Source organism: Eretmochelys imbricata, chromosome 6, assembly GCF_965152235.1.
Source record: "Eretmochelys imbricata isolate rEreImb1 chromosome 6, rEreImb1.hap1, whole genome shotgun sequence".
Lineage (NCBI taxonomy): Eukaryota > Metazoa > Chordata > Testudines > Cheloniidae > Eretmochelys > Eretmochelys imbricata.
In genome coordinates this window covers 124,559,296-124,585,204 of record NC_135577.1, presented here as the reverse complement: position 1 = coordinate 124,585,204, position 25,909 = coordinate 124,559,296, and the positions used below count along the sequence as shown (strand labels likewise).

Sequence of the window (25,909 nt, the reverse complement as noted above, 5' to 3'; positions counted from 1 at the left end):
GAGTCCTCCCCAATTGCCACAGTCAACTTTGATCCCACAGGTGGAGGAGGAAAGAATCATGGCATGGCACCTGTACTCTTCCCACCCACCAGGTCCACTAGCTCCTTCTCTCCCCAGATGGGCCTACTCACAGTCCCAGCTGCTTACAAGAGAGAGTGGAATAAAGGCCTATTGTGGCTAGTTTGCACGTGGGCCATGTCTTTAGACCTTGCCTAGCGTTCTGTAGGTAGCTAAAACAAGAAACAAAGTGATTTGAGTATTCACATTTTATTTAAACCAGTACAAGCACCATGCTGAGCAAAACATTTGGTTTAAAAATAAACATGCAGTATGAACTAGCAGAGACTAAATACCACCAGATGGAAGTTGTGCCAGTTATTGACATTAACAGTTACATGGAATTGTTAGATTAATAAGTTTAACCATCAATATTTCAAACCTCCTGATCATCTTTTAACATCCATAGCACTGGCAGCTTGCCTTGGCATACATAATCAGCACCCAAAGGTAACATTGTACGCCTGACCCAACGTAATAAATGCAAAGGAAGAAGTGGAGAGCTTCCACTGGAGCCTTTACTCTCATCCCATTACAACTCACTATTGCAGTTTGAGCAGAATGTTTTGAGACATGCTTACATTCCAACGCACAACTGAGAAATCATGGAGCTTTTTTTTTAAAATCGGAATTCCCTTGCTTTTGCACATTTAACTTTGATCCTTAGCATTAATTTAATGTAACTTCTGGACTAAAAGCCATTTAAGACACAAAAATATCATCAGTGGGAATGTACAAGGCACATTTACACAATACATTGGAAAGGTGTAGGTCCCAGCATTATTGATATTCTGGTCTATCAAGGGAGGCATATATAGTACGAGAAATATTTTTAAACCACCAAATTTTTTCCACAAACATATGCAGTAGAACCAGTCCATCTTATGAAGTGAAAACATGCAAAAACTCTCATGCTTTAGTCAGTTTGGCTTTTTCTCACACATGGGATTACAAGAGATTCCTCCCCCTCCTCCCTGCCACATACACCTATTTGAAATTTAAAACAGCCAAATTAAGTGTGGCAGAAAAACTCCACCTGTTGGAGACCTCTAAAGTTTCTGGTCAGGAAACGTTTTTATGGTGGAGTTATTGACTCCTGAAAAAAAGCCAGAGTTTCTAATAGAAAATGCTGAGTGATCTTTAGCTACAAAGGTTAACAAGTCTCATGATAATTAAAGCACTCTTCTGCCCCATGTTTTGAGTACTCTTTAGAGATCTCCGAAACACTGGCAGAGAAGAGAGGAGTTTGGTTACATCAGACTGGCATAAATTAAACTAACAATGATAAGCAAAGTTAGAATATACTGGCTTTCTGAACACCATGCATCTGCCTCCTGCTAATCTTCATGGGTAGCTGTAAAGAAAGGCAGTTTGAACAAGACTGGGCAGTTAGCGATATGACAGCATTACAAATCTCACATCCACAGTATAGATTTGAATGTGGTTAGTTATGCCTTTACTTTAAAAGTACTATAGTTCTGCACACTACCATATCTCAGAGCCAGTCCTGGGACCTTGAGAACTGGACAGTGAGCAGCAGGAGACAGTACAGTATCTTGACATATATTAAGTCTAGATTAGCCCTAAAACAGCAGCTGTTCTGCACAAGGACTCCCCACACAGTAGCTGCAGTTACTTCCTTCCCTTTTGCTGCAGAGCTGAGAAGACAGGGGACAAAGACAGCACCCTACTCCCACAACTTACAGAACATGCTGCCTGGTCCACCAAGGCTTTTAGGAATTCATTGCCTGTGTAGGCCCTACCCATCACATCAGTCTTCAGAACAGCCCCCATATGACTGGGAGTTAGGCAAAGGAGGTTCCTGAGGAGCAGCATAAAGGGAAGACTGTGGGGTATGGGGTGCAGTGGAGGGAAGATAGAAGATAGGGCAGCAGGAACATCTGAGATCTGAATGGGGTGGGTGGAATGGTGAAATGCTGAAGAAAGGAATGGGAAGAACTGAACAGGAGGAAGTGCTCTTGGTATTTGGAATCAAGGCAGGAGGAGACCATGTGCAGAGAACTGGTGACTCTCACAGAATCACTTACAAATTAAGTACAATTATAAGTTTAGTGCGGAAAACCCCATATTTTCATCTAAAGAGACAAACTAAGAACAGTTTTCTTGGTGGGGCACATTTCCCCCCTTTATGAGCATTCTTCCTGTGAAAGTTGCTATTGCCAGTCCAACATAGCGTACAAAGCACACTGGTCTGGTCAGGGGTTTACAAATCCCGGTTTCCCACCACAAGCTAGGCTGAATATTAGAGAATGTCATGGGCTCACAGCGCAAAGGGCAGTTTCTTTCTGCCCTACTGGACTTTGACATCACAATGCCTTAGAGTTCATGCAAGACAAGTGAAGCAAAAGTTTCTAGTCTTATTTTTTTAATGGCTTTTGAAAGTAATACCAATTTAAAGACCAAAGCCTTATTTATACAAGTCTGCCACTAAAGAAACTGCTTCTCTTGATCTGTAGCACATGAAAAAGACAAAGGAACATTTTTACAATCAATACATGTTCTGTCCAGGGAAATGAGGAAATAATGTTGTTCCAGTTCAATATATCAACATAAGGATCTTATTTCCTCCAGTTAAAGTCATTTTTCCTACACTGAACTAATGGTCTCTCAATCACATCATCACTTCTGCACCTTGAAAAGCCCTCTTATGTCTGAGAGATGTGTGTATGAAGGAGGAATAAATCAATAAGTCAAGCTAAACATGAACTGCTGCTACTGAAGAGCACTGCATGGGTCCATGTGGTCTTCTTAAACAGAGTCATGTTTAATACTCTTACACAACATGTGCTTGCAAGCAAACATGCATTCTTCCAGCAAAGGTTTTACAGAATGTAATACTGGCCTCCCAATTTAACAACGGATTAATTCGCTCCTCCCCACCAAAACACACACATTATTAGGGCAACTATACTTTAAGCTACAACTGTTCATGATTGGAAGCTGCTCATGAGAAACCACTTATTCAGTAGCATGACAAACACTCACGCGAGTCATAACTGAGATATTGTCACAGGAGTACCTGTTTGCCACTGCATGGGCTAAATAGGATATCCCAACTCAAACTACTATTCTACTTTAATATAAAAACAGACCCTTTAAAAGGTTAGTTTTTAGCAATATTATAAAAAGTACTATTTTCATATTAGAATTTTTGCTGTTTTACCAAAAAGAGATGAAACTTAAAGATTGAATGAGGTTACTTACGCGCAGAAGTCCTAGCTGGAATGTAGTTTTGACTAACAAGCAATTAAGCTAGGAGACCTCCTTTCATTTAAAAAAAAAAAAAAAAAAAAAAAAATATACACAAGGTCTATATACGGCCAAGGTTTCTCAACAACAAAATCAGACTATTCTAAATCACTCACAAGACCTTAAGAGCTTTGAACTCCTGCACTCCCAGGTCTTTACTGAGGGGAGCAGATAGCTGGCATTTTAAGTCGAAGTGTATTTTATTTTATAAATGTTTAGTTGCACCACTAGGCATTAGAAAACATGTTACTTAGACCATTTAACAAAGGTTAGTTTTTACCAAATTTGGAGTAAATAGTGTAAAATTTAGTCCTTTTTAAAGCTAACAAATTAAAGGCACACAGTATTAACAGGTGTTCATATAACAGGTAATGTGAGTGAAGAGGTTAATTTATAAATAGTGTAATATTAAGTCTTGCATGTAAAAATCCAGAATGCATGTAACCGATATTGTAATTAAGCCCTTAAGAGTTATAAAATAGTCTTATAGAAACTAGTTTATGACTGACTAGTTGTCAGACCTTTGCCCTGAAATTTAGTTGGATTGACTCACAATCAACTGAGATACTCATTAAAATGAAAGAGAATCACTCCTGAAAAGTCCTAAAAAGAATTTTTTTCACGTGATTGGTCATATAAATACTTGGTTTCAGTTTAATATTAAACACTTCCATAGACTTTAATTTGGGAAATTCAAAAAAAATTCTCCATTTTAACAAGTGGCACTATGCTATTTTAACATATACGCTGCTAGTATACAGCATCTGTCAAAGGGTGCATTTGCAGCTCAGGAAGTTAGTGTCAGCTTCCAAATGTTTGTAAAATCGTTAACAGTTTCTGAACTGAACTGTAGTAATTATAGAAATATTAGTCACAAGAGTGCAAAAAGAGAATCCCTGCAGAGAAGTATTCCCCTTTAGAGTTATACACAAGGAAACACTTTGCAAAGTTTTACTTCAAGGAGACTAATCTTCCTCCCCTTGCCCAAACTTTGTACAAGAAATATACTGCAGGAAACTGCTGTAAATACAGTGCATTTTTAGGCGTAAGTATTCATGTCTGGTTCCAGTATTGTCAGGATGGTATATAAATACTTAATATAGAGGTTCTCTTAATGGAAGTAGCCCAGTTTCTCACGCAGCCACTCTTCAGTTAGGTCTTCTGTATTTCTTATTTCAAATACCTAAAACAAAATGGCATTAGGTTAAATATTTACATTCCAGTACTTGGAAGAACAGAACACATTACACCACACTTCTATTGATAAAATGCATTAGTGTACTTTTAAAAAATAGTCACAATACACTAGGAATCATCATGTTAACATTTTGCTTCATGCACATTTTTGCAAGGACAGGTTAAGAACCTTGAATAAAATGCGAGACTAATGGAAATACATGTTACAGTTTGATCAAGTTAGGGAGAGCCATAATTACTGTTTCTGGGACTTGCTACTTCATTTGTAGTTCTCTTAAGATTCTACATTATATATAGGATAAGGATATAACATAAGCAAACAATCTTTTAAGTGACTCTGAAGTGGTATGGTCAGCCACAGCTCAGGGATGCTAATATATTTACTACAATACGTGAAGGTTCTTCCTGTTTGCAATACAATTACTATATTCTGGGCTGAATTAACTGAAGCCTTTTAAGTTTTTTCAGCCCATGATTAAGAACAACTTGTAAACTGGCAGAATCCTCAAAATATCACCATAATATTTTGCTCATCTGTTACTTAAAGGTAGCTTGTCAGTACGCATTGTTGATTTAAGTATTAAATACATACAAAGACTTGGAGAGTCTTTAGTAAGGCCTTGATACAGCAAATGAAACAGAAACAAGTACACCATTCCCTGCTCAGTACACACCCAGCAGGAAAGGATCTCTGGATTTTGATACTGGCACAGAATAGATTAATTTTACACTACTCCACTCCAGTTGGAATCCTTGGACATCACTCAAAAGAGGTACAATATTTTTAGGACAGTCAATTGCTAAGTCAATATAAAACAATGTTGCATCAATAACATGTCCACAGAGCCTGAAGAACATTCTGTTATCTAATGCAAGCAAGATAAAAAAATTGAAGTTGAAGTTAGAATTATTAGCAAGAAAAGACATACTATATACCAAGAGAAGACCGCACGATATTTTGACCATACTATTAAGACCAATGTGAAATTGTAAGTCACATTTTCAGCACTATACACGTACTTGTGTACACGTGCATGCGCGGAGCGCTATGTTGACACTACAGTATTCAGCTGACAGTAAAAGGGACAACAAAATACATAAAATCCCCAGTGAATTTACCTATTGCTGGGCACGAATCACCTGTTTACTCCTCCCCATCCATTCTACCTTCTTAGTAATCCCCAAGTTTGTTTTTTTTATTTAGGTCTTGTTTTTTTAAATTTTTTTGTCCCTTTGTTTATTTCCACTTTTGCACCATCTTTTTCTTGCTTTCTATCCTCCCAAGCCCAATCTACAGACACAGATTCTCATGTTCAATCTGTTATTCACTGCTGTCTACTGGCATATTGATTTGTTAAGTAAAGGATGGGAAAAAAGATCAATATGATAGCACAGACTAGCATAACAGATACTAGGCTAATCTACCAAGAAGTGGGGTAAGTCGATTAAGTCATGTACAAGAGTCAGATCAGGAGAGGCCTTAGCATGAGCCAGAATTAAATGAAGCTTCTGTAAGAGGTATGAATAAAGCATATTTAAATCTGAAGCAGAAAGTTAACACCCTGACCTGGGTATGGAGTGGGGTCAGTTCTAGAAGAACAGATCTGACTCTATTCCTTGGCCCTCTTTCAGGCAGTTTTCAAATGGTTTGTGGTTCTTGCCAAAAAAAGGGTAAACCCCACTTTAGCTTCCCTTGCCTCTGGAAAGCAGACCGTCTTCCCCATTCACCAAGTGGATGAGCTGTGCATAGCCCAAGTTCACCTTTCTCCTCAGGGGATCCCATCCCTTGTCCCCCCTCTTTTCTGTTCTCATGCCTCAGTTCCTTCCAAGCCTATGAAACAATCTCCTTCTGCCAAAACAAACAGCCAGCTCTCTAAAGCCTGCTTCCTCCCACTTATCCCCTTCAACTGGAGGGCCCTCTTCTCCAGGCTTGGTGTTTCTTAAAGGTATTGTGGAGATGACTACAGGCCAGAACACTAAGCCTGTCCTGCCCTGGCTAAAGTATAAGATTTACAAAGGTAGCAACCAAGATAGGAAGGGGAAGAGAACAGCAGAATAGCTCCTGTGAGTTTTAGCATTAACTTTCAGCTGTACTGCAGGTGTCTGGGGCAGATTTTATAACCTCCTATTTCTGACCCAACAGTGTCAGAACCAACCATCCAACCAGATGATGCTTCTGCAATTGGCCTAGAAACACTGAGTTGGCAATAAAGTTGGCAAGACCCATTCTACCATTGTTAGAAAAGACGCCTAAGGTGTTTCATGCTTCAGTGATGGTTATGAAGGGTTCACCACAATAAGGCACATTAAGTGAGGGTAATTAGCCACTGCAACAGCTTATCAAGAGATGGAGGTTCTACCACATCATTTGAAAGCTTTAAATCAAGATAATGTACTTCTATTAAAAACATCCTAGTTCAACCATGAATTACAGTGAATTACATGAATTACACTGCCAGAATTACTAGGTGAAGGTCAATGTCCTGTGCTATATAACAAATCAGATTAGAGGACTGCAATGGTCCCTTCTAGTCTTAATCTAAGAATGTCAAAGGTATCAAGCCTAAAAAGGGAGGAATTTTTTTTAGCAAACATGTGGCACCTACATACTGGCAGGGAGATGGAAAAGCCTTATGAGATCAGCTAGTCTACGTTCTAGGGTTAGCTATTACCATGTTATTAACCGAAAACAAGCTTCTGCCTTGTTTAGATTGTGTTTTGAAGTCTGAGGCATATGCAAATCAATAGTGTCATACCCCCAGAATCTAGGAGAGGAAAGAGCGGTTAGGGCACTGATATAGGAAACCCAATTCGATTACCTGCTCCATCATGTGTGACCTTTGGCAAGTCAATTAATCTTTTGGGGGAAAATAATGCTTTTCTACCTCTCAAGAATATTATAAAGAATAAATAGCATGAAGCACTTTGAAATCTACTGATCAAGACTGCTATTAAAACAGGCATTATTTACATTTTCTCACCTATTATAATATAGGTAACACTTGTGTCCAGTTGATCAGTGGGTCTCCCACTCCTGCCTTCTCATCTGTTCCAGTTATATAATACCGAGAGCTACAATACTATAACTACAGAAGAGATAAAGCCCAGTCAATGTGCATTAGCCCTAGCCTGCAATCACACTGTAGACTTCATCTTATCCTAGAATATTCTATTTTGTAAATAGGATGGCCTTTTTATCCTCCTGACCTGACAAATTGTGTTAACTATTTTTAAAATACCCTCTAACAGTTAGAGACACTTTAGATAATGCTCCACAAGCATTTGTTCTCCCTGTCCCCTAATTAAAAACAAAAAAACAAAAAACAAAAACACCCCACATCCATAAAATCTCCATGCTTACTCCCCTCTTTCTTTAGGCTTCCTGCAAGATAGACACCTGCTGAATGCAATTTAAAACATGCAAGAACATAATGATTCTGTTGTATTGTGTACATGTGAGAGACTAGCAAGATATTGTTCTCTCTTATGTACACTCACATTCTGCTTTTTATGAAAGATTCTTGCAACTGGTCAGCTAGATATTAAATTATACCTTAGTGAGTTCAGCTGTCTGTACAAGCTTATTCTTGCTCCCAGCGTACATCATCTGTTGTTCAGGCTTGCATCCTGTAGTTGTGGAGAAGGAAAGCAAAGCTGTGTTGGACAGTTTGACTGAAATCCATTAACAAGATTTTTTTTAAAATCCAGCTTGTATACCAGAAGTTTCCAATCAACAGAATGACCCAATTGTTTCTTTGTACACAGTATCATCTTTTAATGTTGTTTTGAATATTTAGTACTTGTCAAGACTATATTAAAGTGATATGAAAGTGGGTTGGATTGGTCGTCATATCTAGCGGTGTCTGTAGTTCTGCTTACAACTGTACTCGAGAGAGCAAGATAACTATTAAGCTTAACTGTATCACAATTCAAACTTCACAGCCAGCAAAGCAGAGGGTAAACCCATTACCTCTTCCTGCTATCTTATATTCTGCAAGAGCATGAAAGCAAGTTACCTTTGCTGCTGTTTCTAATAGATTCCCATTTCCTCCTGAACTACAGATGCAGTTTTATCTGAGTGCAGCCACAAATCTTGCACAATATCTTTCAGGGCAAAACAAAAAAATAAACTGATTGGACAAAAAAAAAAAAAATAACCAGCTTTATTTCATTTAGCAAGCCATCTATGTCCTGACTCTTTGTACAGTTTTAGCCAAACACTGAAAATAGAGAGGAACTTCTAGAAACAAAATCTAGAGATACAATAATTACAGAAATGAATTTTAGGTAAGGTCTCCCACGAAGTATCTCACCATTGGTCGAGCTCTCACAGAGCAGAACCTAATACCGCAGGCGTAGTTTAGAACTTGTTACAGAAATGAACTACTGAAGACACAGAAAAGATGTGGACTTTTATTGCTAAACTTTAACACCTGGTTATTCTAGCAGGCAGAGTAGTGAAGGGTAAAATAATGCACTCTCTCGAGGATCACAATGTAATTTAATAGCTGCAGAAAGCCACCCTATTATAATTCAGAACGTGCAGACTGATCTCAAGAGGCCCAATTCATTCCCTGTGTATGACCAGAGCTTGTAACAAAGTGGAGGTGCTGAGCTGGCTTTTTTCCTCCGCATTCCTAGGTTTCTTCAGGGCCACTCGGTCCCTGGTACAGACTAAGGCAGCCTGAGAGTTGCTCTAATGTGGGTCTCAGCTGCAAGAGCTGTTCTGGCTGCTGGGACACAGGAATATTTGACATCCTGTAGGAGGTAGCATACAACTGGCTCTGTGCCTGCCAGGAACTCCCCTCCAAAGAATTTTGTCAGGAAGCCATTACTGTGAATTTGCAACCCCTTTGTGTCAGAGTTGGGCCAGAGGGTACGTACTGAGGAATTTGGCCTTAACTGTGAAAAACACTTATCTTAAGCATTAGGCCTTTTTTGTTTCTTAGATACAAGAACTTCCACATTTATAGGATATAGGAACTGCTATTCACAATGTTCACTCACCAACTGGACTGGAGAAGATAAAGCACAATGGATAAGAAACTCTTCCATCATCATGCTGATACTTGTAACTATACACAATGAATGTTTTCCTGAGGTTAAAGAAACTAAAAAAAAATACAACTCTGATCTCTTAGAACATAATCCTTACATTCATTAGCTGAGCTTGATATAGGCAAAATAAATCTCTTTGCTGTCTGTTCTAAAAGATGCTTACATTTATCAATTTCTGTACTGTTTCATCTTGCTCCCATCTTGGTTTCTCTTCTGATTTGAGTTTGAGCCATTGGAGGATTTACCCTGCTTTTCAGTAACATAACCCCCATCTGAGAGAGGTGTTTGTGTGAATATTTTGCAAAATAAATGTTAGTTCTCAATATTGTCCTTTTCACTATAAAGTCCTTTCCCAAGGATTTCTCTCTACAATGTTTTAAATATCTGATTTAGCTGATACTTCATAAGCAGTCAGATTTCTTTTTCTAAAGAGAATTTTTGCTCCTCTTTGAATGCTATCTTTGCAAACTATTTGTTGGTAGCTCTTTGCACATCAAACATTGGATGGTGGTGTGTTTTGCTAACCGTTAAATGCAGAATCTATAGCTAAAGTGTTAGATTTAAATCTTTCTGTTGTATTAATGTGCTGAATGTCCCTGCAAAAGAGCAGACTGAAAGCCATTCAAAACATGGTGAAAGTAACCAAGTCTTAGAAGTAGAGACTTCATTATACCATTGTGCAAGTCTTTGCTAAGAAATGGCATAGGACTACAGAATAGATCATGAAAATTAATCAATTTTTGAATTAACATAGGGAGAATTTCCACTGTAGGCAAATACCTGTTTGGGAAAAAAAAAAAAAAAAGAAATTCAATTTCCAATGTATTTTAGATTTAATCTTTTTCAGTAAACAAAACAATGCTAGCAACATTAGAAAAAGGATATCGAGGTTGTCTCTCAGGCAGCTCATCTTTTAGTTCATCAGGGGAAATGCCCTAGTAATATTAAAACACAAGCAGTCTTTAAATAGGTGAACTCAGACCTACACACTATACAGGCTAGAGTACAAAGGTCATGGGAGTAAGAGACACTGCTACATTTACAGTTATATATCTACAATTTAACTGAGAACAATCCTATGGGAACAGTCATAGGAAGATTCCACTGTTAAATGATTGCTAAACTGATTTAGTAATTTTGTATAAGAGATTTAATGTTAATAAAAAAAATCTGTTTAGGAAACTGACGTTTTGTGGCTCCACTCTAGTCTTAGATATACTGACACTCACCACATATTTCAATCTCAGCTACTGAACACGAGTGTGCAAGATATGCTACAACCAGCAATACAAACAGATCCTGAAATCTAGCCCTTGGTCTATCTGTGAGAGACCAGTTCCTGGACTAGTGAACAAGCCAAACAATTCACAGTGGCCAATATTCCTCTTCAAATATTATATTTAACATTCTGGGAAAGAGGTAAAAGTTATTTCTCAAATCATTGCATAAGATTTTGTGTTGTGTGGGCTGACACTACACACTGAGATAAAGTTATTACGCCACCTGTCTACAGGGATTAACACAATCCTAACTTCTAACTAATGGCAGGTCAATGTAGAGTCCAGAGTGCAAGTCAGCAAAAGGCTCAGCAAGAATTCTTCCAGAGAGCCAGCAAATGGAGAGAGAGATGCTTTTTGCCTAATTTTGATTCAAATATAATTTAATTAACATTTTAAAGCTTAAACTGTTTTGTTTAGATAATTAGCAGTACAATTGCTACCATACAGCTCAATTAATAGTGTATCATGCTTCACCTGCAGAGTAACCATGCATTTGAAGGAGGTTCATGACCCAAATAAGATTAACAGTTTGAAAACAATTTGACACTAAAACAGTACCTCAGTGGCAACAATACATGGCAAACTGAAGATATTCTTATTTACAGTTCATTTAACAAACCTCATGCTCCTCATCCAGTACCACCAGCTGCTTATCCTTGTCAATCTTCACTATAATAAAAACATAACATAGGTGAACTGTGCATCTATAGGGGGCTCTGTCTCCACCCCCGCCCTTTTTTTATTAAAGGTTAAAATTGCAACTTTTCTAGAATTACATGCATATAATAATCAGCTTTTTATTTAACCCACCTACTGCATTATCTTATATTTTCACTCCCTCCTCTTCTCCCCCGCTCCCTCTGACAATGATCAGTGAGTGGAATTCTGGCCCCACAGAAGTCTTCTCCCCCAAAACTTTGTTACAAAACTAGTCTACTTTAAGCATGTCAAATAAACTTAAGAGGATCAAGTCTTGGCTTTTTCTCCACCTTCTTGCAGCCAGTGGTAGACTTTTTCCCACTTTAAGTAGTGTTTAAGCACATAAGTATTTCTATTAACAGCAAGTGTAACAGCTTTTATTCTGAAAGCTTTAGTTCCATACTATAAAATAATGTTCTATTGTTAAGAGGGAATGGGAAAATATCAAAGTTAGTGGTATAGTAGAAGCATAGTCCACGCCATTTTGCTGCAGCAGCTAAAAATTATCAAAGAGATTTTCTGTAAGACCTTGTAGCTTTTGTTGGCAATGATTTTAACTTACTTATAATGGCAGCATTGTTGGTTTCTTTGCGAAACCGAAATTTTCTCAACTTTTCCACCAGATCTTCAGCAACATCACAAACCACCAGAGATTCACTCTACAAAAAAAAAAAAATATTTCAGTTAACAAAAAGGAACTACCCCCATCCTCCCAAAATTATATAACTACATGAAATTAGTTGAAGATTCAGAACATGCAGAAAGAGACAATATAAGGATTAAACACAGTGAAAAATGGACTTGCAATACACAACAAATCTTGTCTTATCTTTTCATACTGGGCCAAAAAAGGAAAGTTAAATATCAGAAAAATGTGGACCAAATGTCTTTACATATTTATTCCTGAAGTCAGAAAATAATTTCTATACTTTTACCGTATCAAGCAATCCTGTTTCTGCAACTTACAAGTTAAAATCATGAATCAGATATGCAACTGATTTTGCAAGTTTAGTCCTGAAATAAGACACCCTATTAAATACACATGTAATACACTAATGCCAGTACAGCACTGTGAATATTTAAAATAATAAGAGCTGTTAATATTTCAGTAGCATCTAGAGGCCCCAATCAGGGGCCTGTTGTGCTAGGTATGAAAGCAGAATTCCGAACCTTCAAATTTTGCCTACATGCAAAGTGTTTAACAAACTATATTAAATGAAAAAAAGTGTGCATTTTCCCTATTATATTTACAAGTCACTTTTTTGAAAACTTAGACTTAGTGAAGTCTAAAATGAAGTATTAGAAAAATTATCCTACTGAAGGTGAGAAAGAAAGTAATCAGTTCCTTCACAGATAGCCCTCTGAGTTCTAAACCATTTTACATATAATTTGTAATTGCACCACACCAACCACTGCCCATTTCCTGCACCACTCTACACACACTCCCTCGCGTGTCTTGTTGTAACAGTCAGATCCACCGCTCAGCAAATGTTCTGTCACCACAGGTAGCTTTGACTGAATGCCAAGCATATCAGAATACCGTTGCCAAGCAGAAGGAATAAAAAGTAGTTCACCATCTTTAGCTAAATTTTACTACTGTATCCACCATACATAGGAGTTTCCTTTATACACTCACTCCTGAGAAACAAAATCCATATATAAAGCTAAATGATCACATTATGAAGAGCAAGTCTTAAAGGAATAAATCAGAGTTTAGAAAGATACTGAAGTAAGGTTCTGAGCCCATATGCAACTACACGAAAGTACTAGTCCACTTATCTTAGTTTACATATAGCTTCCTCTGTCCATAAAGAGGACTTTGTCAGGAATTAGTTACGGAGGGGAAGTCCCATGAATGTTTCTTTGCAACTACTCAGACGGGCCAGAACTTTTTTGCTGGGGTGGTTTAAAACTTATCTTTAAATAAGAGTCAACAATTCTAAAATTATTGAAGGCAGACACTAAATGAATCATTCAGTAAAAGAAATTATCACGAGTTTAGTGATCAGAAGAAATTTTATCTTTAAACTCAGGCCTCGAGCAGTTTATCAGACACCTTACCAGAGGCCAATATTGAAGATAGGAGGGTCTCCTCACTAAAAAAGTAGCAAGGGCAAACGTCATCCAAGCATTCTTCTGCTGTCTCTAGTCTCTGATGAAGATGGAGTCCAAGATGCAGCCTCTGGAAAGGTGTCTTGAGTTTGTTCCCTATGACTGCTGGAATGGAGACTTCTTCCTCCACTTATGCATCTGTTGTGATGGCACTCTACTACTTTAGTCTTTCTCAGGCTCCTGGCTGCTGCAAAGATGAGGATGATGGCTGTGTGCTTGTTTCCCCAGGCCATTTTGGATCATCCTCACTCACAGGCTAGTATTAGCATCTACTTCGCCTGCTGTCATAGTAGTATAGTTCTATTCTGAAAGTCATTAAACACGGCATTGTGATCCATGTTCATTGTTTCTAAATGATACTTTCAAAATGGAAACATTTGATGTGCAGTAAGACAGTTTTTCCAACACCACAAACTCAATTTGGGATGAGAGTCTATCTAGGTTCTTTTCTTTGCAACATAAATAGTAAACCAAGTACTGCAGGCCAAACCACTTGTGCAATCCCCTGGGGTTCCACAGGTGGCTCAAATTAGCCCTGTAAATAGAATTAAACAATTCTGTTTGCAATACATGAGGAACATAATCCAGTTCACTACTCCCTGTTGGCTATGCTGGCTCTCCAGCACCAGAGGTAAACCTAAATATTATGCTTTCACTAAAGCCAGCAGAGCTATGACTGACTACGCAGAGAGCAAATCTGCTGAGTGAGGGGGTGCCTTTTTAAAAAAAAAAAAAAAAAAAAAAGTCCCTTTTCTGGCTAGAGCCACACCTTAAATTCTTCAGAAACCGATAGCTCAGCCAGCTGCCCTCCTCCCAACTGATCACAGAAGAGTGACTTTTCGAAGTGTTTACACAGAAATGTTTTCATATTTCAACGTCTGTAGGAAGACAGGATGGAAACCTGTTAAGACTTAGTCACACTGTTTTCATATCCCTCCTCCCCATAGACACACATAGAGCCAAAATGGTCACTTTTTAGCAACACACCAAGGGTAAGCAAGAAGCTGAGACATGCATGTTTCAACTGAAGCCTTTGTCTTCAGTTACAGTGGAACTAGAAGAACTTCTCATTGTGTGACCTTTCTGAACCCTACTTCAAGAAAAAAGGGATACAGCTTTCTCAGGAGTCATGTAAGATCATGACTACTTTAGTTTACATACACAGTATCATTTTAGAAGAGTTTCTCCCCTTTCAGGCCTCCACCTAACAAAAGTTACGACAAAGTAGCAAATTCAAAAGGGAGTGAAAAACGGCTATGCACTAGCAGCGACTCTAGAGACCATACTTCCAGGATTCCACCTTTTCTGTCCCCTTTAGACCCTGCCCATTTGGTTTCAGGTACAATTTTTGCTCCATCTATACAAGGTTGTCACTCTGAAGCCCAGAATGTTTGTTGAGTCAGCATGAAGCAATGGAAATAGCTACAAGCATGGCTGAGAGTTTTTTGTTCCAAATATCATTAGGTTCAACCATTACTAGGATTTGCAGTAAATTTTTAAGCTTTGCCATTTTGAGGTTATAAATTACACTCACGGCAAGGTATCTATCCATCCCATACCAAGACTCCTAGACCATTGTGATATCAGACAACTCAGACAACCGCCGCCATGGACTCTACAACTAATTTCCATAAAATAATTCCATGGATTCTATGAGGGAGACTGCGCAGATGGTGGATTACTTGGCCCAGCTGCCAGTTCTTCCAAGACTGGCACCCACACAATAACTCCCCACACAACAACACACACACACCCCCGCCCCATTCGGCGCCCACACAACTCTCTCAGCACCAACACAACCCACGCACACAATAACGCGAAACACACCTAGCCCCTCACTGCAGCAGCCCCCCCTTCACTTGCCACCTGTGCGCATGAATTTTCAAACACCCCCAATCCAGACACAAGTCAGCACAACCGGCACACATCATAGCCCCAGGCACACCCAGCCCCTAAGGGCAGCGCGCCCCCTCCACTCACTTGCGCAGATCGCCGTCACGCAGCGCAGCCCCAGCACAGAGCCACGCAACCAGCGCACATCGCAGCCCCAGCACAGAGCCACGCAACCAGCGCACATCGCAGCCCCAGCGCAGAGCCACGCAACGCTCCCAGCATCGGCGCCCGGCCTGCGCGGGCGGCGGAGTCGCCATGGACACAGCGGCGGGCCGGGCTGAGCGCTCGCTCTGTCCCGCGGGGCCCCGGCGTCAGCCGCCGCTGGGACCCAGGGGCTCCTGCGGCCCGCTTCCGACGCCCGCCGGCCGCAGGGTGCGGGTGGGTCCCCGAGCGGCACGCCGGCTCGCCGACGGGCCCTGGGGGCGGCCGCTTGGGGCTCGGCCAGGCGCCCCGGGGCTGCCAGGGGAGGGGCGGGGGAGGCGAAGGGCCCCCAGGGCAGGGCAGCTGCGAGCGGCCAGGCCTCCCTCATCCGCTCCCTCCGCGGGCGGGGCGGGGGTCGCCAGCAACTGCCCTGCCCGGCAGCCCCTCCGCGGGGGGCGGACTTCGACGGGGCCGGGTGGGCACCGCTCCCTCAGGCGGCTCCACTCACCATTGTGCGCCTGCAGCAGCCCCGTCAGCTCGCCCTTTAAGAACGAGAGCGCCGCCGTCCAGCTCCCGGCGGCTGGCTCCACTGCGCCTGCGCCGGGCGGCTCGCGAGCCAATCCGCGAGGCCGGCCGGGGCGGACTGCGGGCTTCACCCGACTACGGGACGGGGGGAAGTTCATGCGCCCCCTGGCGGAGCGTTGAGCTGGTGCTCCCGGGCTCAGGGGGCGGGGCTCCATGCGCTCAGAGGGCAAGGGGCGCGGCCAAGGAAATAGGGGGCACGTGCAGGGTACGCTTGGTCCCACGCTGAGCCCTCGAGAGGCCGTCTAGGCCCCACAGCTGTGGACAGAGGAGCGTTGTGAAAGCACAGCATCTTGTGACAGCCCCATGGCGTCCCGTCCCACCCCGAGTCCCCGTGCGACAGCAGCCCATCACAGCCCCATGGCATCCCGTCCCGAGTCCCCGTGCGACGGCAGCCCATCACAGCCCCATGGCATCCCGTCCCGCCCCAAGTCCCCGTGCGACAGCAGCCCATCACAGCCCCGTGACATCCCGTCCCGCCCCGAGTCCCCGAGCGACAGCAGCCCATCACAGCCCCGTGACATCCCGTCCCGAGTCCCCGAGCGACGGCAGCCCATCACAGCCCCATGGCATCCCGTCCCGAGTCCCCGTGCGACAAAAGCCCATCACAGCCCCATGGCATCCCGTCCCGAGTCCCCGTGCGACAAAAGCCCATCACAGCCCCATGGCATCCCGTCCCGCCCCAAGTCCCCGTGCGACAGCAGCCCATCACAGCCCCGTGACATCCCGTCCCGAGTCCCCGTGCGACGGCAGCCCATCACAGCCCCATGGCATCCCGTCCCGAGTCCCCGTGCGACAAAAGCCCATCACAGCCCCATGGCATCCCGTCCCGAGTCCCCGTGCGACGGCAGCCCATCACAGCCCCATGGCATCCCGTCCCGAGTCCCCGTGCGACGGCAGCCCATCACAGCCCCATGGCATCCCGTCCCGAGTCCCCGTGCGACAAAAGCCCATCACAGCCCCATGGCATCCCGTCCCGAGTCCCCGTGCGACGGCAGCCCATCACAGCCCCATGGCATCCCGTCCCGCCCCAAGTCCCCGTGCGACAGCAGCCCATCACAGCCCCGTGACATCCCGTCCCGCCCCGAGTCCCCGAGCGACGGCAGCCCATCACAGCCCCGTGACATCCCGTCCCGAGTCCCCGAGCGACGGCAGCCCATCACAGCCCCATGGCATCCCGTCCCGAGTCCCCGTGCGACAAAAGCCCATCACAGCCCCATGGCATCCCGTCCCGAGTCCCCGTGCGACAAAAGCCCATCACAGCCCCATGGCATCCCGTCCCGAGTCCCCGTGCGACGGCAGCACATCACAGCCCCATGGCATCCCGTCCCGCCCCAAGTCCCCGTGCGACAGCAGCCCATCACAGCCCCGTGACATCCCGTCCCGAGTCCCCGTGCGACGGCAGCCCATCACAGCCCCATGGCATCCCGTCCCGAGTCCCCGTGCGACAAAAGCCCATCACAGCCCCATGGCATCCCGTCCCGAGTCCCCCTGCGACGGCAGCACATCACAGCCCCATGGCATCCCGTCCCGAGTCCCCGTGCGACGGCAGCCCATCACAGCCCCATGGCATCCCGTCCCGAGTCCCCGTGCGACAAAAGCCCATCACAGCCCCATGGCATCCCGTCCCGAGTCCCCGTGCGACGGCAGCACATCACAGCCCCATGGCATCCCGTCCCGCCCCAAGTCCCCGTGCGACAGCAGCCCATCACAGCCCCGTGACATCCTGTCCCGAGTCCCCGTGCGACGGCAGCCCATCACAGCCCCATGGCATCCCGTCCCGAGTCCCCGTGCGACAAAAGCCCATCACAGCCCCATGGCATCCCGTCCCGAGTCCCCGTGCGACGGCAGCACATCACAGCCCCATGGCATCCCGTCCCGAGTCCCCGTGCGACGGCAGCCCATCACAGCCCCATGGCATCCCGTCCCGAGTCCCCGTGCGACAAAAGCCCATCACAGCCCCATGGCATCCCGTCCCGAGTCCCCGTGCGACGGCAGCACATCACAGCCCCATGGCATCCCGTCCCGAGTCCCCGTGCGACGGCAGCCCATCACAGCCCCATGGCATCCCGTCCCGAGTCCCCGTGCGACAAAAGCCCATCACAGCCCCATGGCATCCCGTCCCGAGTCCCCGTGCGATGGCAGCACATCACAGCCCCATGGCATCCCGTCCCGCCCCGAGTCCCCGTACGACAGCAGCCCATCACAGCCCCGTGACATCCCGTCCCGCCCCGAGTCCCCGTGCGACAGCAGCCCATCACAGCCCCGTGACATCCCGTCCCGAGTCCCCGTGCGACAAAAGCCCATCACAGCCCCATGGCATCCCGTCCCGAATCCCCGTGCGACGGCAGCACATCACAGCCCCATGGCATCCCGTCCCGCCCCGAGTCCCTGTGCGAGGGCAGCGCATCACAGCCCCGTGACATCCCGTCCCGCCCCGAGTCCCCGTGCGACGGCAGCGCATCACAGCCCCGTGACATCCCGTCCCGCCCCGAGTCCCCGTGCGACGGCAGCCCATCACAGCCCCAGGACATCCCGTCCCGCCCCGAGTCCCCGTGCGACGGCAGCCCATCACAGCCCCGGGACATCCCGTCCCGCCCCGAGTCCCCGTGCGACAAAAGCCCATCACAGCCCCGTGACATCCCGTCACGCCCCGAGTCCCTGTGCGAGGGCAGCGCATCACAGCCCCGTGACATTCCATCCTGCCCCGAGTCCCTGTGCGACGGCAGCGCATCACAGCCCTATGACATCCCGTCCCCCCCGAGTCCTCGTGCGACGGCAGCCCATCACAGCCCCATGGCATCCCGTCCCACCCCGAGTCCCCGTGCGACGGCAGCACATCACAGCCCCGTGACATAACGTCCCGCCCCTAGTCCCCGTGCGAGGGCAGCGCATCACAGCCCCATGGCATCCCATCCCGCCCCGAGTCCCCGTGCGACGGCAGCCCATCACAGCCCCATGGCATCCCGTCCCGCCCCGAGTCCCCGTGCGACGGCAGCGCATCACAGCCCCATGGCATCCCGTCCCGCCCCGAGTCCCCGTGCGACGGCAGCCCATCACAGCCCCATGGCATCCCGTCACGCCCCGAGTCCCCGTGCGATGGCAGCGCATCACTGCCCCGTGACATCCCGTCCCACCCCGAGTCCCCGTGCGACGGCAGCACATCACAGCCCCGTGACATCACGTCCCGCCCCTAGTCCCCGTGCGAAGGCAGCGCATCACAGCCCCATGGCATCACGTCCCGCCCCGAGTCCCCGTGCGACGGCAGCACATCACAGCCCCGTGACATCCCATCCCACTCCGAGTCCCTGTGCGACGGCAGCGCATCACAGCCCCGTGACATCCCGTCCCGCCCCTAGTCCCCGTGCAACGGCAGCCCATCACAGCCCCGTGACATCCCGCCCCGAGTCCCTGTGTGACGGCAGCCCATCAGAGCCCCGGGACATCCTGTCCCGCCCCAAGTACCTGTGAGAGGGCAGCCCATCACAGCCCCGTGACATCCCGTCCCGCCCCGAGTCCCCGTGCGACGACAGCCCATCACAGCCCCGTGACATCCCGTCCCGCCCCGAGTCCCCGTACGACGGCAGCACATCACAGCCCCGGGACATCCTGCCCCGAGTCCCTGTGTGACGGCAGCCCATCAGAGCCCCGGGACATCCTGTCCGGCCCCAAGTCCCTGTGCGAGGGCAGCCCATCACAGCCCCGTGACATCCCGTCCCGCCCCGAGTCCCCGTGCGACGACAGCCCATCACAGCCCCGTGACATCCCGTCCCGCCCCGAGTCCCCGTGCGACGACAGCCCATCACAGCCCCGTGACATCCCGTCCCGCCCCGAGTCCCCGTACGACGGCAGCCCATCACAGCCCCGTGACATCCCGCCCCGAGTCCCTGTGCGACAGCAGCGCATCACAGCCCCATGGCATCCCGTCCCGCCCCGAGTCCCCGTGCGACGGCAGCCCATCACAGCCCCATGGCATCCCGTCACGCCCCGAGTCCCCGTGCGATGGCAGCGCATCACTGCCCCGTGACATCCCGTCCCACCCCGAGTCCCCGTGCGACGGCAGCACATCACAGCCCCGTGACATCACGTCCCGCCCCTAGTCCCCGTGCGAAGGCAGCGCATCACAGCCCCATGGCATCACGTCCCGCCCCGAGTCCCCGTGCGACGGGAGCACATCACAGCCCCGTGACATCCCATCCCGCTCCGAGTCCCTGTGCGACGGCAGCGCATCACAGCCCCGTGACATCCCGTCCCGCCCCTAGTCCCCGTGCAACGGCAGCCCATCACAGCCCCGGGACATCCCGTCCCGCCCCGAGTCCCCGTGCGACGGCAGCGCATCACAGCCCCGTGACATCCCGTCCCGCCCCGAGTCCCTGTGCGACGGCAGCCCATCACAGCCCCGTGACATCCCGTCCCGTCCCCAGTCCCTGTGCGAGGGCAGCCCATCACAGCCCCGTGACATCCCGTCCCGCCCCGAGTCCCCGTGCGACGACAGCCCATCACAGCCCCGTGACTTCCCGTCCCGCCCCGAGTCCCCGTACGACGGCAGCACATCACAGCCCCGGGACATCCTGCCCCGAGTCCCTGTGTGACGGCAGCGCATCACAGCCCCGTGACATCCCGTCCCGCCCCGAGTCCCTGTGCGACAGCAGCGCATCACAGCCCCGTGACATCCCGTCCCGAATCCCTGTGCGAGGGGAGCCCATCACAACCCTGTGACATCCCATCCCGCCCCGAGTCCCCGTGCGACAGCAGCGCATCACAGCCCCCTGACATCCCGTCCCGCCCCGAGTCCCTGTGCGACGGCAGCGCATCACAGCCCCGTGACATCCCGTCCCGCCCCGAGTCCCCGTGCGACGACAGCCCATCACAGCCCCGTGACATCCCGTCCCGCCCCGAGTCCCCGTGCGACAGCAGCGCATCACAGCCCCGTGACATCCCGTCCCGCCCCGAGTCCCCGTGCGACGGCAGCCCATCACAGCCCCGTGACATCCCGTCCCGCCCCGAGTCCCTGTGTGACAGCAGCGCATCACAGCCCCGTGACATCCCGTCCCGCCCCGAGTCCCCGTGCGACAGCAGCGCATCACAGCCCCGTGACATCCCGTCCCGCCCCGAGTCCCCGTGCGACAGCAGCGCATCACAGCCCCGTGACATCCCGTCCCGCCCCGAGTCCCCGTGCGACAGCAGCGCATCACAGCCCCGTGACATCCCGTCCCGCCCCGAGTCCCCGTGCGACAGCAGCGCATCACAGCCCCGTGACATCCCGTCCCGCCCCGAGTCCCCGTGCGACAGCAGCGCATCACAGTCCCGTGACATCCCGTCCCGCCCCGAGTCCCCGTGCGACAGCAGCGCATCACAGCCCCGTGACATCCCGTCCCGCCCCGAGTCCCTGTGTGACAGCAGCGCATCACAGCCCCGTGACATCCTGTCCCGCCCCGAGTCCCCGTGCAACGGCAGCCCATCACAGCCCCGGGACATCCTGTCCCGCCCCGAGTCCCTGTGCGAGGGCAGCCCATCACAGCCCCGGGACATCCCGTCCCGCCCCGAGTCCCTGTGCGAGGGCAGCCCATCACAGCCCCGTGACATCCCGTCCCGCCCCGAGTCCCCGTGCGATGGCAGCGCATCACAGCCCCGTGACATCCCGTCCCGAATCCCTGTGCGAGGGGAGCCCATCACAGCCCTGTGACATCCCATCCCGCCCCGAGTCCCCGTGCGATGGCAGCCCATCACAGCCCCGGGACATCCCGTCCCGCCCCGAGTCCCCGTGCGATGGCAGCCCATCACAGCCCCGGGACATCCCGCCCCGAGTCTCTGTGCGACAGCAGCGCATCACAGCCCCGTGACATCCCGTCCCGAATCCCTGTGCGAGGGGAGCCCATCACAGCCCTGTGACATCCCATCCCGCCCCGAGTCCCCGTGCGATGGCAGCCCATCACAGCCCCGGGACATCCCGCCCCGAGTCCCTGTGCGACAGCAGCGCATCACAGCCCCGTGACATCCCTTCCCGCCCCGAGTCCCTGTCTGACAGCAGCGCATCACAGCCCCGTGACATCCCGTCCCGCCCCGAGTCCCCGTGCGACGGCAGCGCATCACAGCCCCGTGACATCCCGTCCCGCCCCGAGTCCCTGTCTGACAGCAGCGCATCACAGCCCCGTGACATCCCGTCCCGCCCCGAGTCCCCGTGCGACGGCAGCGCATCACAGCCCCGTGACATCCCGTCCCGCCCCGAGTCCCCGTGCGACGGCAGCGCATCACAGCCCCGTGACATCCCGTCCCGCCCCTAGTCCCCGTGCGACGGCAGCCCATCACAGCCCCGGGACATCCCGCCCCGAGTCCCTGTGTGACGGCAGCCCATCAGAGCCCCGGGACATCCTGTCCCGCCCCAAGTCCCTGTGCGAGGGCAGCCCATCACAGCCCCGTGACATCCCGTCCCGTCCCCAGTCCCTGTGCGACGGCAGCCCATCACAGCCCCGTGACATCCCGCCCCGAGTCCCTGTGCGACAGCAGCGCATCACAGCCCCTTGACATCCCGTCCCGAATCCCTGTGCGAGGGGAGCCCATCACAGCTCTGTGACATCCCATCCCGCCCCGAGTCCCCGTGCGATGGCAGCCCATCACAGCCCCGGGACATCCCGCCCCGAGTCCCTGTGCGACAGCAGCGCATCACAGCCCCGTGACATCCCGTCCCGCCCCGAGTCCCCGTGCGACGGCAGCACATCACAGTCCCGTGATATCCCGTCCCGCCCCGAGTCCCCGTGCGACAGCAGCGCATCACAGTCCCGTGACATCCCGTCCCGCCCCGAGTCCCCGTGCGACAGCAGCGCATCACAGTCCCGTGACATCCCGTCCCGCCCCGAGTCCCCGTGCGACAGCAGCGCATCACAGTCCCGTGATATCCCGTCCCGCCCCGAGTCCCCGTGCGACAGCAGCGCATCACAGCCCCGTGACATCCCGTCCCGCCCCGAGTCCCCGTGCGACGGCAGCACATCACAGTCCCGTGATATCCCGTCCCGCCCCGAGCCCCGTGCGACAGCAGCGCATCACAGCCCCGTGACAACCCGTCCCGCCCCGAGTCCCCGTGCGACGGCAGCACATCACAGCCCCGGGACATCCCGTCCCGCCCCGAGTCCCTGTGCGAGGGCAGCCCATCACAGCCCCGGGACATCCCGTCCCGCCCCGAGTCCCTGTGCGAGGGCAGCCCATCACAGCCCCGTGACATCCCGTCCCGCCCCGAGTCCCCGTGCGATGGCAGCGCATCACAGCCCCGTGACATCCCGTCCTGCCCCGAGTCTCTGTGCGATGGCAGCGCATCACAGCCCCGTGACATCCCGTCCCGAATCCCTGTGCGAGGGGAGCCCATCACAGCCCTGTGACTTCCCATCCCGCCCCGAGTCCCCGTGCGATGGCAGCCCATCACAGCCCCGGGACATCCCGCCCCGAGTCCCTGTGCGACAGCAGCGCATCACAGTCCCGTGACATCCCGTCCCGCCCCGAGTCCCCGTGTGACAGCAGCGCATCACAGCCCCGTGACATCCCGTCCCGCCCCGAGTCCCCGTGCGACGGCAGCCCATCACAGCCCCGTGACATCCCTTCCCGCCCCGAGTCCCCGTGCGACGGCAGCGCATCACAGCCCCGGGACATCCCGTCCCGCCCCGAGTCCCTGTGCGAGGGCAGCCCATCACAGCCCCGTGACATCCCTTCCCGCCCCGAGTCCCCGTGCGACGGCAGCGCATCACAGCCCCGTGACATCCCGTCCCGCCCCGAGTCCCCGTACGACGGCAGCACATCACAGCCCCGGGACATCCCGCCCCGAGTCCCTGTGTGACGGCAGCCCATCAGAGCCCCGGGACATCCTGTCCCGCCCCAAGTCCCTGTGCGAGGGCAGCCCATCACAGCCCCGTGACATCCCGTCCCGCCCCGAGTCCCCGTGCGACGACAGCCCATCACAGCCCCGTGACATCCCGTCCCGTCCCCAGTCCCTGTGCGACGGCAGCGCATCACAGCCCCGTGACATCCCGCCCCGAGTCCCTGTGCGACAGCAGCGCATCACAGCCCCGTGACATCCCGTCCCGAATCCCTGTGCGAGGGGAGCCCATCACAGCCCTGTGACATCCCATCCCGCCCCGAGTCCCCGTGCGATGGCAGCCCATCACAGCCCCGGGACATCCCGCCCCGAGTCCCTGTGCGACAGCAGCGCATCACAGCCCCGTGACATCCCGTCCCGAATCCCTGTGCGAGGGGAGCCCATCACAGCCCTGTGACATCCCATCCCGCCCCGAGTCCCCGTGCGACAGCAGCGCATCACAGCCCCCTGACATCCCGTCCCGCCCCGAGTCCCCGTGCGACAGCAGCGCATCACAGCCCCGTGACATCCCGTCCCGCCCCGAGTCCCTGTCTGACAGCAGCGCATCACAGCCCCGTGACATCCCGTCCCGAATCCCTGTGCGAGGGGAGCCCATCACAGCCCCGTGACATCCCGTCCCGCCCCGAGTCCCCGTGCGACGGCAGCCCATCACAGCCCCGGGACATCCCGTCCCGCCCCGAGTCCCTGTGCAAGGGCAGCCCATCACAGCCCCGTGACATCCCTTCCCGCCCCGAGTCCCCGTGCGACGGCAGCGCATCACAGCCCCGGGACATCCCGCCCCGAGTCCCTGTGCGACGGCAGCACATCACAGCCCCGGGACATCCCGCCCCGAGTCCCCGTACGACGGCAGCACATCACAGCCCCGGGACATCCCGCCCCGAGTCCCTGTGCGACGGCAGCGCATCACAGCCCCGTGACATCCCGTCCCGCCCCAAGTCCCTGTGCAAGGGCAGCCCATCACAGCCCCGTGACATCCCGCCCCGAGTCCCCGTGCGACGGCAGCCCATCACAGCCCCGTGACATCCCTTCCCGCCCCGAGTCCCCGTGCAACGGCAGCGCATCACAGCCCCGTGACATCCCGTCCCGCCCCGAGTCCCCGTGCGACGGCAGCCCATCACAGCCCCGTGACATCCCGTCCCGTCCCCAGTCCCTGTGCGACGGCAGCGCATCACAGCCCCGTGACATCCCGTCCCGCCCCGAGTCCCCGTGCAACGGCAGCCCATCACAGCCCCGTGACATCCCGTCCCGCCCCGAGTCCCCGTGCGACGGCAGCGCATCACAGCCCCGTGACATCCCGTCCCGCCCCGAGTCCCCGTGCGACGGCAGCCCATCACAGCCCCGTGACATCCCGTCCCGCCCCGAGTCCCCGTGCGACGGCAGCGCATCACAGCCCCGTGACATCCCGTCCCGCCCCGAGTCCCCGTGCGACGGCAGCGCATCACAGCCCCGTGACATCCCGTCCCGCCCCGAGTCCCCGTGCAACGGCAGCGCATCAAAGCCCCGTGACATCCCGTCCCGCCCCGAGTCCCCGTACGACGGCAGCGCATCACAGCCCCGTGACATCCCGTCCCGCCCCGAGTCCCCGTACGACGGCAGCGCATCATAGCCCCGTGACATCCCGTCCCGCTCCGAGTCCCTGTGCGACGGCAGCGCATCACAGCCCCGGGACATCCCGTCCCGCCCCGAATCCCTGTGTGACGGCAGCGCATCACAGCCCCGTGACATCCCGTCCCGCCCCGAGTCCCCGTGCGACGGC

General features: G+C 51.4%; 1 protein-coding gene across 4 annotated transcripts; it reads right to left on the bottom strand.

Annotated features, from left to right (window-relative positions):
• Positions 1 to 251: 251 nt before the first annotated feature.
• Positions 252 to 16,353, bottom strand: GMFB (glia maturation factor beta). Of its 4 annotated transcripts, XM_077819601.1 has the most exons (8): positions 14,443 to 14,547; positions 13,623 to 13,978; positions 12,124 to 12,220; positions 11,482 to 11,531; positions 10,468 to 10,517; positions 9,532 to 9,614; positions 8,078 to 8,151; positions 252 to 4,510 (listed from the first exon to the last, which is right to left on the bottom strand). In XM_077819601.1, the coding sequence occupies exons 2-8, from the start codon at positions 13,683 to 13,685 to the stop codon at positions 4,439 to 4,441; spliced, it is 489 nt and encodes a 162-aa protein (XP_077675727.1). In that variant the 5' UTR covers positions 13,686 to 13,978; positions 14,443 to 14,547; the 3' UTR covers positions 252 to 4,438. The 4 variants fall into 4 exon arrangements, with proteins under 4 accessions (XP_077675727.1, XP_077675729.1, XP_077675726.1 ...); XM_077819603.1 differs by lacking the exons at positions 13,623 to 13,978; positions 14,443 to 14,547 and adding an exon at positions 16,216 to 16,353; XM_077819600.1 differs by lacking the exon at positions 13,623 to 13,978 and having other exon boundaries at positions 14,443 to 14,598.
• Positions 16,354 to 25,909: the final 9,556 nt, after the last annotated feature.

Bases quoted from the DNA above. Each gene is read 5' to 3' on its own strand.
- GMFB (XM_077819600.1), bottom strand. From the start codon at position 14,541: ATGAAAACATTTCTGTGTAAACACTTCGAAAAGTCACTCTTCTGTGAT. The intron at 10,518-11,481 runs GTTTGTTAAATG...TAATATTACTAG, and splicing joins TACTGGATGAGGAGCATGAG to GGCATTTCCCCTGATGAACT. The intron at 9,615-10,467 runs ATATCCTTTTTC...CCTCAGGAAAAC, and splicing joins CTGCCTGAGAGACAACCTCG to ATTCATTGTGTATAGTTACA.